Source organism: Chlorocebus sabaeus, chromosome 13 (genome assembly GCF_047675955.1).
Source record: "Chlorocebus sabaeus isolate Y175 chromosome 13, mChlSab1.0.hap1, whole genome shotgun sequence".
NCBI lineage: Eukaryota > Metazoa > Chordata > Mammalia > Primates > Cercopithecidae > Chlorocebus > Chlorocebus sabaeus.
The window spans coordinates 96,240,084-96,254,795 of record NC_132916.1 but is presented as its reverse complement, the minus strand read 5'-3'; the positions used below and the strand labels follow the sequence as shown (position 1 = coordinate 96,254,795).

General features: G+C 35.1%; 1 protein-coding gene across 6 annotated transcripts in view; it reads right to left on the bottom strand.

Annotated features, from left to right (window-relative positions):
* LCA5 (lebercilin LCA5) overlaps positions 1-14,712 on the bottom strand; it is a 71,439-nt gene that overhangs the window by 37,111 nt on the left and 19,616 nt on the right. For all 6 annotated transcript variants that reach the window (XR_012095084.1, XM_038002182.2, XM_008006423.3 and 3 more), the window contains one exon: positions 9,381-9,910. Coding sequence is in view for 5 of the 6 variants with exons in the window: in XM_038002182.2 (XP_037858110.2) it covers positions 9,381-9,910 (530 nt within the window). In the remaining variant the exon portion in view is untranslated. The remainder of the gene's footprint in view (positions 1-9,380; positions 9,911-14,712) is intronic.

The window sequence follows — 14,712 nt, the reverse complement described above, 5'->3', positions numbered from 1 at the left end:
ATCCAGCACCATTCTTTAGAGTCTTGATATTAACTAATAGCCAAAAATGATTTTAAAATGCTCTACTGACCCAGGGACTTCCTCTTCCAGGGTTTTTCCATTAGTATACTAACATATACAAATAAAAATTAATGTTTAATGCTTTGTATCTTTTATACTACCTCAAAACAAAAGCCAACACATATATTAATGTTAAAAGAATAACTTTAGACACACGAGCAGAGTTTACTTGAGCCAATTCACAAACTGGGCAGCACCTAGAACCAGAATAGGTTCAGAGTGACTCCACGGCTGCCAGATGGTCAGGTAACATTTATGGACAGAAAAAGGGAAGTGACATATAGAACACAGAAGTGAGGTAAAGAATCAGGGGGGCTGGTTACAGCTTGGTGTCTGCACTACTTTAACATAGTTTGAATAGTTGGCCACTGGTGATTGGCTGTGACTGGTACAAGAGTAGCTAACTGTCTGTTTACATATCCAGTTAGATTATAGGTTGCTATGTATGGAGAAACTTTTAGGCCAAACTTAAAATATGAAAGAAGACAGCTTTAGGCTAAACTTAAATTTAACATTAATAAGGAAAGGGTTCATCATATTATGATATATTTCCACAATGGAATAATATGCAGCCTTTAAAAAGCATGAGACTGGCCGGGCGTGGTGACTCAAGCCTGTAATCCCGGCACTTTGGGAGGCCGAGACCGGTGGATCACGAGGTCAGGAGATGGAGACCATCCTGGCTAACACGGTGAAACCCTGTCGCTACTAAAAAATACAAAAAACTAGCTGGGCCAGGTGGCGGGCACCTGTAGTCCCAGCTACTTGGGAGGATGAGGCAGGAGAATGGCGTAAACCCAGGAGGCGGAGCTTGCAGTGAGCTGAGATCCGGCCACTGCACTCCAGCACCGGCAACAGAGCGACACTCCGTCTCAAAAAAAAAAAAAGCATGAGACTGATTTTTTCGTGTGTGTGCAAAAATACACACACATCTCTATCTAAATATATGTATACAACATAAAAATATGTAAAAAGTGCCAAAATATACTTTTCAGTGAAAAAATATGTATTGAACAATGTGTATGGTATACTCCCATCTGTGGTAAGAGAATGAAAAATGGGCATTAATATATAGATATGAGATTGCACACATAGCAACAATTTCTTAACAGTGACTGTTTCTTTGGAACAGGCTTGCAAAGCATAGCATAGAAGGAAAACTGATGTTTCATTGTCTATCCTGTTGCATAAATTTTAATCCCTGTTTTAGTGCTTGTATTACTTTTTCAATGGGAAGGTTATCTTAAATATTAGCACAAAATTGCCTTAACAGTTGTTCTACCTAAATGGGTAGTTTCTAAGGATACTGCAAAGCTTATTTTCTGAAACTATTTTAAGCTTTACCCTTCAATCATAAATCTCATAATTTCATTGTAAATCTTCTCCCTCCAGAAAAGGTAAAAATATACATAAATAATAAAATCTAGGCGGTTCATTGATTATGCAATAAAAATTAGCAGAATCTCAATGAATGATATTTTGTCTTCTAGGCAATTATTCTTTTCAACAATGGGAATTTTTCATTTCTCCAACATTAAATAATAGATATAATAAGGACTTAATTGGGGAGCATAAATATAATTTACCATGTTAAAAACACTTTTTGCATATGAAAGTTTTGAAAGTATGAATTTAGACTTATCAGATTTCAGAACTGAATGTCACCTCAGAAATCATTCCGTTTAATTTCTTAGATGAAACGACTTCAACCTGGAGGTTAGGAGAACTGTACAAACTCAGAGTTAGACAAGAACAGGGCTAACCTGGTTTGACCATTATTCTGTACTAATCAGCTTCATTTGTTAGATAAATGAAGAACAGGTAGGAGAGGCAAAGGCAGGCTTCTGGATTTGGGTTTCTGAAGCTTTCAGAGCAGCTTCCAAGCCACTAGAGCAAAATATAGCAGGTAAAGATAAAGGAAAGTGATCCTGCCTGGCCCAATACTAGACAGTTCACTTCCAGTTCTGAATAAACTAAGTAGAGTAAAGGGAAGACAATGCTGTATCTAGGAAGATAGACTAGTAAGAGTAAAGGGAAGATAATGTAAGTAAAGGCAAGAATTTCAATTCTTATTTTTGAAAGTGGTTTACATGGAGGCAATATTATCAACAACCAACACTTATACCTACTTGAGGGCAGCTCTAGGGTCAAGAGAATTTGAATACCAATCTCTTATAGTAAAATCTACTGAAAGAAAAAGTTTATTCAAACTTTGTTTCATAGTTCCATGATACTGAGCTGTATGATGATACTCAAGCATTCCCCAAAATCTTTAGAAATTTTTTAAGAAGGAAAGTCTTAATAGTTTCATTTTGTTTTTCTAACAAAGTAACTCACTCTATGTCAACTTAATGTTAAAAAAAAAGTTGAATTTTTATATGTACTAAATGTGTACCCTATAGTTTACTGGAGTCCTTTTAATAATTATGTACATAATATTACATTTATGATCTTCTCACAATGCTTGGAAGATAGTTTTCCATTTCATGATTATGGTTTCTTATGATAGTTACCTTTCATGATATTTGCTTTATGACACACTGTTAGTCATAGCTATGACTGATCTGCTATTGCATCCCTGATCAGGAACACAACCCCAACACTGTCTTTCTTATAAGGAGTTAGGACAGAATTGATGCCTTTACCTTCAGCCCCTATTTGAAGCCAGTCTCTGGACCAATAAGAAATGGTGCAGTCTTGCAGTCACTAAAAGAAACTGCCTATTAGGGGAATTACTAATGAAGTTTCTAACAAAGAACTGTCTATGTTAAGTCAGTGATTCATAAAGAATGATGTGAAAACCCTTAAAGGTCCCTGAGACACTTTGGAAGGTCTTCAAAGTCAAAACTATTTTATAATACTAAGATATTATTTGCTATTTTCACTCATTGTGTCATGAGTATACAATGGAGTTTTCCAAAGGCTCCACTGAAACATATACACATTTGGAAAGTGAACCAGTATTTTCCAAATGACCAATGCGTGATGTAAAACATCCATTGAAAGACCATCAATGAATGTTAGTGTATCCAAATACAAACAGCTCATTAATATGGTTTCATATTCCACATTGCAACTAACCATTAAGAAATCACTTGTTAAGCTTTAGCATAATACCAAAAAAAGACTATCCATTACCTGAAAAGGCTACCAAAATACTCCTCCATTTTCTAACTACTTTAGACATCTGCGTGAGGCTCAATTTTCTTCACACTTATCAATCACAACATAACGCAACAGATTGAAGCAGAAGCAGATATGAAGACCCAGTCAGCTGTCCCCTATTAAGCCAGGCATTAAAAAATTTTTAAAAATATAAAATTATGCCACTCTTGTCCTCATTTATTTTTGGTTTGGGAAATACAGATTTTTTTTGTTAAAAGATCTTATAACATACAATGAGTTGTTTATTACTAAGTGAATTAAGATAAATGTTTTAATGTTCTCGATTTTTATTTCAAATGTGCTAAATATACATAAACAAAAGCTGGAGGGAGGTGTCAATAATTTTTAAGAATATAAAAGGGTCTTGAGAGCAAAGGTTTGAAAACCACTACTTTATATAACTAAAAAATGTTTCTCTTCTATAAAAGTTAGGCTGTACATGTGTTACAGTTTTATTTAAACATTGTATGGCATATGTATATGGATGGTAGATGCACCTGACAGCAATAACTGAACTTAAGCACACCCTGAGAATGATCCTGTATGGCAGGCACACCTGAATGTGTGTTCAGAGTTCCAAGCAGTGGCCAACCCAAGAGATTCATTCCTTACCTGTGAGGAACATCTGAGTCCCTGGCCTGTCTCGTGGAACGCTGGCCATACAGGGAATCCAGACTCTTTGTTTTGGGTTAAAAGAAGTTGCCAGGTGGAGGTTGTTAGGGGGTGGAGGTTAAGTGAAAATGCTATATAAACTGCATGCTTTCTGCAAGAGGTGGCAGTTCTACCGTCCAGCCCACCATCACTGGACCACCCTGTATGCAAGTTACCCTCAGTAAACCTTATGTCTCATTTGCTGGCTCTGGATCTCTTTTTCGGCCTCTTGAACCTGGTGCCATTCCTGAGGAAGTTAATAGGTATCCCACGTGACAAAATATTAAATTGAGGCTGATACATTGACAGGACTTTATTCAAGAAATTTATTGATATAAAAGCCAAAATAAAGGTATAAAGTCAACTGTAAGTAAGGAAGTAAGTATACAGACTGAGGTAACTGTCTGCCCTTTGTACAGAGCTCAGGAAGTTTAATCACATCAAGTATTTCTCCATCCCTGGTCTATGGCCTGGAACCAGAGCAAACCACATCTTACAACATAGGCTGTAATTTCTGAAGAAGGACAGACAACTGTCATGGTGGTTGCCCCACAGATACCTTTGGTTGTTCACCTCTCTAACCAGTTATCCATTTCTAAACTACTCCGTTCGTAAATTACTAAGATTCTGTGCATTCTGTCACTTCCATCAACGAACAAAATAAGCCTGTACCCAACTTACATGTTGATGTTCTGGGGAAAAGTTTTTCACAGCTCAGCTAGTTATAGATAACCTTGAAGATGCTTCATCCTCCCCCCCCCCCCCCCCCCCCACTTAAGAAGGAATTGCAACTAGCAAGAAGAATGAGTTGTGGCCTGAAATCCTGGAATGAGACAAGCTATAAACAAATAAACAAAGCTGCTTGATACAATTTCCAGCTTTATCTTAAAATAAAACAAAAAGTTACAGCCAAAAAAAAAAAAAAAAAACACACCATATAGACAGGTATCCTTACTAAAGAACATCATAGAACTTAACAATAACGGAGATCTTTGCTAAGATTTTACAGTAATTTCAAGGGATACCCAGGACTTTCTTGGGTTTTAGTTAATTTGCAAAATGAAACATCACAATCAAGTTTCTGGGTTTTTTTCCTTAATCAGTTAGTGGTTTGACTAGACCTGAGTTAGAAGAGAAAGGATCAACAGTGTTGGCTGAAGTAAAATTTGAAAAATAAAATGAAGCACAAAAACAAATGCTGAATTTTGCAGTAAAGTAAGAAACTCTATAGTAAATATTTCAAATTCTGGATTGACTGCTGAGATCATGAAAGATGTACAAAATGGGTTAAAAACCAGAGGCTGCATTTAGGAAGTATGAAAAAGCAGGTTAAAAAGTAGAGAACAAATACCCTCAGGTGGGCTGTGCTGGCTACACTCCCCCCATCCCCCCAAATAACAAGAGAGCTACCATAGTACAACAGCTGATGTGAAATTATTGGGTTAAGAGAAGTAGGTTCATGGCTGGGCATGGTGGCTCACACCTGTAATCCCAGTACTTTGGGAGGCCAAGGTGGGTGGATTACCTGAGATCAGGTGTTCGAGGCCAGCCTGACCAACAGAGTGAACCCCATCTCTACTAAAAATACAAAAATTAGCCGGGTGTGGTGGTGTGTGCCTGTAATCCCAGCTAATCAGGAGTCTGGGGCAGGAGAATCGCTTGAACGTGGGAGGTGGAGGTTGCAGTGAGCCGAGATCATGTCACTGCACTCGAGCCTGGTGGACAGAGTAAGACTCTGTCTCAAAAAAAACCGTTCATAATAACATATTAAATATTGATTCCAATATAGCAGAAATGAAGCAGTTTAGATGTACCAATCCAACTTTGAGGTATACAGTTGATAAATCCAGTATTTCTAAAACTTGGGAGTAAACTTCTAAAACCAGTCATTCCTTGGTTTGCACAAAACATTCTTAACTCCTTGTGAAAATAACTTTTACAACAAAAATAAGTTTTGAAATTCAAAAATAAAAGTTCAAAAGTAATTTTCTAATTTAGTAAGAATTGAGACAATTTAAAATTGCACCAAAAGAAATAAAATATTTAGGTATAAATCTAAAACATATACAGATTCGTATTCTGAAAATTACAAAATAATAATGAAAAAAATCGGATTCCCTAAAAAAATGGAGACACATACTATGTTCAAGATAGGAAGATTCAACACAGTAAAGATACCAATTCTCCACAAATTGATCTATGTTTAATGCAATTCCTACAAAAATTCCAGGAAGATGTCTGTAGATGTAGACAAGCTTATTCTAAAATTTATGTGGAAAGGCAGAGGATCAAGAGTAGCTAAAACAGTTAAAATGTTTAAAATGAAGTATAACATGAGAGGAATCAGTCTCTCTAATGTTAAGGTTTATTATGGATGCTGTACGTAATCAAGAGTGTGTAGTAACAACAAAGGAATAGACACACAGATCAATAGAACAGAATAGAGACTACAGAAATAAACCCATAAAAATATGCCCAACTGACAAGAGTGCCAAAACAATTCAATGAAGGAGGGGTATCTTTTTAACAAATAGTGCTGGAGTAACTACACATCCATAGGCCAAACAAACAAAAAAGAACCTCAACCTAAACCTCACAGTCTATACAAAAATTAAATCAAAATGAATCATGGACTTAAGTGTAAAACATAAAACCATAACAATTTTATAAAACACCAAGTGGTATACCTTAAAAGTAATCAGTTTTTATTTGTCAATTATACCTCGATAAAGCTGGGAGATGAAAAAATAGAAGAAAATCTTTGGGACAAACAGGCAAAGGACAATAGGGATAGGTGACGTGTTAGACTTGATACCAAAGCACAATCCATAAGAGATAATATCTGCTAAACTGAACCACATCAAAAATCAAAATTAAAAATTTCTCCTCTGAAAGACATTGTGAAAAGGATGACAAGACAAGCTACGGAATGGCAGAAAACATTTGTAAACCACATATCTGACAAAAACCTCGTATCTGGATTATAATAAAGAATTCTCCAAAAATAGATAAAGCAAACAATCCAATTAGGAAATGGGCAGAAAACATGAATGAAATGCACAGATCTACAGATGGCACATAAGCACATGAAAAGATGTTCAACATCATTAGCCATTAGGGAAAGGCAAAATAAAACCACAATGAGATGATGCTACATAGCTATCAAAATGGCTAAAACTTTAAAAAGTGTTAACACCAAATGCTGGCAAAGATGCTGAGAAACTGGACCACTTATACACTACTGGCGGGACAATAAAAAATGGTACCACTACTTTAGAAAAGAGAATGTTCTGATGATTGTTACAAATGGAAAAAACAACAACAAAGAAAAAAAGTATAAAAAAAAGAGAGAGAATGAAATGGCATTTCTTACAACATCAAACACAGATTTACCATAAAACCAGCAAGTACACTTTCAGGCATATATCCCAGAGAAATTAAAATGTATATTCAAACAAAAATCTGCACATAAATGGTCATAGCAGTTTTAGTAGTCAAGAGCCCAAAACTGGAAACAAACCAAATTTCCTTCAACAGGATGTACCATAATACTCCGTAGTGGTGCACACCATGGAATACTCAGGGAAAAAAGGAACTATTGATACATGTAACCATTTGAGTGAATGTATAAGCAGAATCTGCCAATGTCAAAAGGTTAGATACTGTGTGATTCCATTTATATAACATTCTTGAAATGACAAAATTAGAGAAATAATAAGCAAATTAGCTGATATCATAGGTTAGTGAGGGAAAGGCAGGAGGTAGTTGTGGCTGTAAAAGGGTAAAATACAAGGGATTCTTATCATGGAATTGGTCTATATCTTGACATGTTGGTAGTCACACGAATCTATACATGTGATAAAACTGCACAGAACTAAATACAACACATGTAAAACTAGGGAAAGTTAAATGCAGTTGATGAATTGTATGTATCACGACCAATTTCCTGGCTGTAATATTATAGTTATTCTACATATTTTTTACAACTGCATGGCAATCTACAATGAACTCAAAATAAAAATTTACAAAACTTCCAATATGAAAAAAAATGAGGACACTATATGGTTAACTACTTCAAAGACTTGACATTATAGGTGACTGATTTTCAGGCTCCCAAGTAAGCAGTCACATAATTCACCTCCATGTATAACTCAGAATCCACAGGATTAGTCCCATTTCTTATCTCTTCTCTCTTTCTTCTCCCTCCCCACCACCTGTCAATCCCCTTCACATAAGAGAAAACTGCAGTATATAGTTGTATATGTGTGTGTATGCACTGCAATTTCATGTTCTCTATATGTAGTTTTATATACACACTCAGCTATTTAGCATATTTATTAATTAGCAATCTGTGCTCTTCATAATTTTAAAATCCATTATGTGGCACATTTTATGCTTCCCTTTAAAAATAATTAAAATGTCAGTTATTTGTTGTTTATGGTAACTGTTCTCAGTACCCACTCCTACCCTACTTCATGGGTAAGTGGCTCTTAAAAATAGTTTGTTTGCTTTGCACTGTGAGCTGATCATTACTGGAATCTACATAATAGGATCTCTTCTGTGCACTGAAACAGAAGACAATAATTGCAAATTTTGGAGGGAAAAAATAGGCGCTTTTTCTGGCCACTGATGTACAGCGTGTATTTAATAAGTCCCTGTCCCTGGGCATGGCACTGGTATAATGGGCATGGCATATTATATAGACTAAGTATCACAACATGCCATGTATTAAAAACATCTAATTAATATATTGCAGAAACCTATTTTATTTATAGTTCTGAGCTTCCTTTGCTCACTCTCACAGCAAGCATTATTGCCATACTTTTTCGTACCTTTGCTTTCCAAACTACTTGTCAATTTTAAGCAACAGAACCTGACTCAGGGCTTCTGTCTGATACATATACACAGAAGGTGGCAACTGAGTGCCCTGTGTAAAAGTCATGGGATAGGACTCTTTTCCTCTCCATTCAGGAAAGAAATACTTTTAAAAGAGCTGCTGTATTCTCAGACTAGTTAGTCCTAACAGTCTCCCACCCACGCTCTAACAGTTTTTTCATTCTGGGGAGTAGGTGCAGACCATGTCCAAAAAGATGTACTATAATTAATCTTTAACAGACAATGTGCATAGATACAAAAACAGAAGGCATTGTTCATGTGGCATTTCTTACACAGTGGCCCCAAAAGGTCAGTTTTATATACTATGGCTATTACAGTGTCATTTCCAATTTTAGAGAAGCAATCAGATAACCAAATAGAGTATTTTCCCAAAATGACTATGATCCATCAGTCAACATGTAGCTCATTAATGTACACAATCTTTTGCATCTTCCTCTTAAATATAAAATACTAAATTTTCCCAAATCTTTTACTCAGAAAACAGTACTAAAAATAGTTTTCATTTCCAAGCAAATATCAAACTGCAATAAGCAATTTTAAGAGAGCACATTAAATGCCCAATAAGAAACATCCCAAGAAAGCACAATTAGAAGCCGGAGAAACGGTACCTTAATTCTTCTCTCGGTGTCATCTAACTTTAACTCTGCTGAAACTAGTTTCTTTGCCAAATCATCTCGTTCAGGTAGGTGTCGAGCTTCAGAGATCTCTTTCAGTTTCTGTAAGGAAAATTTTGTCCTAAATAGTTCACTTTCTGTATCTTTTACCCTTTTCTCAGTTGCCCGTTCTTTCTCTTGAGACTTTCTTAAGCGTTCTTTGAGTGCTGTAATCTCATTGTTATGACGAAATATAAGCTGTGAGATTTCATTTTCAGCATCTTCAAACTTATTCAGGGCTTTCTCCTGTCTGTACTGAAGCCTTTTCAAAGATTTATTTTCTTTTAGCAGCTCAGCTAACTTGACCTGGAGTTCAGATACTTCATTCTGCAACTCATTGATTTTTAGCAGTCTTGCAGACAGAATCCGTTTTGTAACAAGATCAGTATCTTTCCGAAGTGGCTCTCTATTGAGGCTCTGGGAGCGAAATCCCACTCGGACTCCCTTTCTGTTTGGTAGACCCTTAGGGCTTGGTTTCCGAGGGGCTAAAAAAGAAACAGGAATAATGTAAAGTGAAAGCTATACCAAATGTAGTGTTATTTATTCATCCTAACACAAGTAGGTCCATAACATTCTTTAGTTATTTTTGTCATTAAGAAAGGATTTTACAATGTTAGTAAAAGATCAAGTTTTATTTAGAGCTCTAAATAGGTTTCTATTAAGAAAGGTGTGCAATATTTTAAGAAAGGTAAAAAATATTCTGATCCACCAAAAATGATATCCCAATAGTTTATACAGAATTATTTTACATCGCTTTATAAGACAGCAGTGTCAAGCTTTAACCATTTTTAACTTTTTAGATAAGATGGCAAGTCAGAATTCAAACATGAGCGTAATCAGCATCATCACCATTAGCGTGGTACATAGCAAACACTGGACAAAACATTGTGATATCCAAGTCATTCGTGCCAAGATATCGGGATCATTATTTGAAATGTGAAAATGTATATTTTCAATTTGCATTTCTCTAATGATCAGTGATGTTGAGCTTTTTTTCATAAGCTTGCTGGCCATATGTATGTCTTCTTTTGAAAAGTGTCTGTCCATGTCCTTTCCTCACTTTTTAATGGGGCATAATGAGATACCATCGCACATCAGTCAGAATTATTATTAAAAAGTAAAAAAAAAAACAGATGCTGGCAAGGTTGTGGAGAAAAAGGATCACATATACACTGTTGGTAGGAGTGTTAAAATTAGTTCAACCATTGTGAAAGACAGTGTGGCGATTCCTAAGACCTAAAGTCAGAAATACCACGTGACCCAGCAATTCCATTACTGGGTATACCCAAAGGAAAAGAAATCATTTTCTTATAAAGACATGCACATGTATGTTCATTGCAGCACTATTCACAATAGCAAAGACATGGAATCAACCAAAATGCTCACCAATGATAGACTGGATAAAGAAAATGTGGTACATATACACCATGGAATACTATGCAGCCATAAGAAAGAATGAGATCACATTCTTTGCAGGTTCATGAATGGAGCTGGAGGCCATTATCCTTAGGAAACTAATGCAGGAACAGAAAACCACTAATACATGATTTCACTTATAAGTGGAAGCTAAATGATGAGAACACACAGACATATAGGGGGGAACAACACACACTGGGGCCTATCAGAGGGTGCAGGGCAAGCGGAGAGAGCAGATCAGGAAAAATACCTAATGGATACTAGGCTTAATTCCTGGGTGATGAAATAATTCATACAACAAACCCCCATAACACACATTTACCCATGTTATAAACCTGCACATCCTGCACGTGTCCTTGTACTTAAAACTAAAAAAAAAAAAGGAAAAAAAAATGTATGTTTTCTCTACATTAATTACAACTTTATCTGGGGACAGGATGACAGCATATTATACAGTGAGATTTGTGGCTCAAATTTATCACTTAACTATTTGGACAATTCAATCAAACCTTTCCAAGTCTATTTACCCAGCCCATAGAAAGAAGACAATGTCATCGACACAACTAGGTTGTTGGGAGAGTTAAATGTTCTACGTATTCTCTGTTAGTAATAAGAATATTCCATTTATCGGTGATTGAAAATGGAAAACAGAAGTACAGGTGTGTTTCTAAATGCTTTCTCAGAAGATTTCTGTGATGTTCAAATCAAAAACACCTAATTTGAGATGAAAACAAAAAAATCACATCCTAAAAAATGTAAGTATATGAAATATTTAAAGAATACATTTTAAATCACATTTCTCAAAAATTTGAAATAATGTTTTTATTTTTACTAAAAGTTCATTAAACTTAAGCCTCAATATTCAGAGCACCAGCCCTTTAAAAGAGGCACTTGAAAGTCTGCTAAGAATAATCATCTTTAATCTACATGGTGACTGCATTTTTTTTTTTCAAGGAGAAAACGCATTCCAGAGTACAAAAGTTTGAAGAAACACTAGAAGATCCAACCTTTCCCTCCCCATTTCATCAGCCATGGATACTTGATTCCATTTTGTAAATAAGTAAAGAATAACAAGTAATTTTCAAAATTTAACATTACAAAGTTTCATTAAAAAGATAATATAGAAACTGTTCTGAATGTGTATCAATTTGGGATTCCAGCTCTATAAATGACTGAATAAATGAAAGGAAGCAGTAATAAAAAGAAATGAGGGAGTACTTAATTACTGCTGCTTTGAAACTATGCTATCCATTATGGTAGCCACTGCCACACATAGCTTTTGAGAACCTTGACATGTGGGTAGCTCAAATTGGGATATGCTGTAATTGTGAAACATACACTGGATTTTGAACACTTGTTTCAAAAATAAAAATAATGCAAAATATTTCATAATGTTTTATACTTACTATATGTAGAAATAATACTCATATATTATTAAAATTAATTTCATTTGTTTTTCTTTTTTAACCTGGTTACTAGAAAATATAAAATTACATTTGTGGCTTGCATTTGTGACCTGCATTATACTTCCAGTGGGCAGCATTACTTTAGAATATAATTTTAAAGTTGAAATGTCCATCATTTCAGTTTTCTTTCCCAACATATGTAGTTAATGGAATTTTGGTATATATACGCTATTATGGGATATGTACTCAGCTCTTGGAATGACAGAAACTTTATACATAAAAATAATTATATATGAAGATGAATGTCAATTGTTCCAAATATGGTTTTATTATACTGCTTACAAAACGAAACTTCACAGAGCAACTTGTTTTATACGAAAAGTTAAAGCCTAATAATATAAGAATCAGGATAAAAATTTTGAGTCAGATAAAAAAGGGTTTTCACAACCAACTTTCTGACATCCTAAAACTCTGAGTATAAATTTTTTTAGCATATTCTATAACTACAAACTGACCATTAGCCGGAACTCACAAATATTTCCAGCTTTCATCTACCTTTTTATTTTCATTTTTAAAACTATCAAGACAAAAATATTTTAAACTATCAAGTGTTAATAAGAGTAAGAAGAAAAGATGATTGTTGTGTATATCATTCTTCATCTCTCCTTGTTAAGTCACTCCTAAAAAGTGGGTGGAAAATTGCTTTTTCTTCCTTCAGCTGTCAAAAATAATATGATTAATTTTTTTAATGTAGTAAAAATAAATTATGCATCCACCAAAAAAAATCAAGATATGTTTATATTATTGAAAAAACAGGCCGGGCGCGGTGGCTCAAGTCTGTAATCCCAGCACTTTGGGAGGCCGAGGCGGGTGGATCACGAGGTCAGGAGATTGAGACCATCCTGGCTAACCCGGTGAAACCCCGTCTCTACTAAAAAATACAAAAAACTAGCCGGGCGAGGTGGCGGGCGCCTGTAGTCCCAGCTACTCGGGAGGCTGAGGTAGGAGAATGGCGTAAACCCGGGAGACGGAGCTTGCAGTGAGCTGAGATCCGGCCACTGCACTCCAGCCTGGGCGACAAAGCGAGACTCCGTCTCAAAAAAAAAAAAAAAATTAAAAAAGAAAAAACAAAGAATAAACATATAATAAATGAACATGTATAACTAAAACTTATTAAATTTTGCCATGATAAATTCTGATGCAGCATGAATTTTATGCAAAAAAACAAAGTATGCTGAAAATTAAGGAAGGGGAAGGAAGAATATGCTATTGAACATGCAAACCCGAAAATTCGTTTGAAATACTGTTTTAATCACATTTGTTTTGTCCTTAGGTTAGTCTATACTGATTGCAAATTAAACCAAGAGAAATTAACTTAGTGTTTACGGAAACGTATCAGTTTGGTCTTGTTACTTGGTCTAAGGCAGACTAATTATCACAGATTTTAATTCAAAGGACAGTGTAAAACAGAAAACAGTACAAGTCAAATTGAAGTCAATAATTGAAAATTTCTGGCTGATGCTGGACTGCTTTTCACAGCTTTTCTCAATTATCTTCTCAAATAAGGTAAGGCTTACAAAGTTCTAACTCCTTAATTGGCCTCCTAAGTTGTTTCTGGGGAATGAAGAAAAAAATTAAACTATTCCTTACCAATAATACCCTAGGTATTTCTTCAGAATAACAGGCATTTTCTAAGGTTCAACCCTAAGATCTGTTTTGTTAGTTCTTAATTATACAGCAAAAGTTTAATAAGACATCATGCTCTCAACTACAAAATCATAACAGGCCCCTCACTGAGACAGATTTAGAGAAAGAGACCAAAATACCAACAACAAAGCATTGTACTCACAAAAAAAGAAAAAGAAAAAGTTCCCAATCATTATAAATGGTTAGAAGTATGGAAATCCCTGAGGAGCTAGACTGGGGGTCCATGAAAGGGTTTCTTTCAAAAGGAATACACATTCTTTGTAGTTTTTAATGAGCAAATATTATTTTTTGAAGTAAAAATTTTATAAAGGCAAACTTCATTATGCCCTTGCTTAACTCCTTTCAATGGCTAACTATTCCCCACAAAAATAGTCAATACATTAGCACAAGATGCAAGGTGTTTCATAATGTGGTCCCTTGTTTCCCTTTTCCACCCACAATTTTATCACTCCCTGCCTTGCAATCTAAACTCTCACCATTTTAAGCTACTGCTGTGCTACTTTTATTAATAGGTACTATAATTATCTCATTTGCCTTATTTTTCTATGCTGTACTTGTAAACCTTACATATTTTGTTACTAACTACAGTGGGGTTTTCTTGACCAGAGATTTATTGAGATGCAGATATTTGTAGAATATTATATAGTCAAATATGTATGAAGGCCTATTTCCATTCTAGTAACATTTTAATAACAAAAATGACTTCTAATGATTAATCCAGTTTCCATTATAACACACTTCAAAAGAAAGCAAATTAC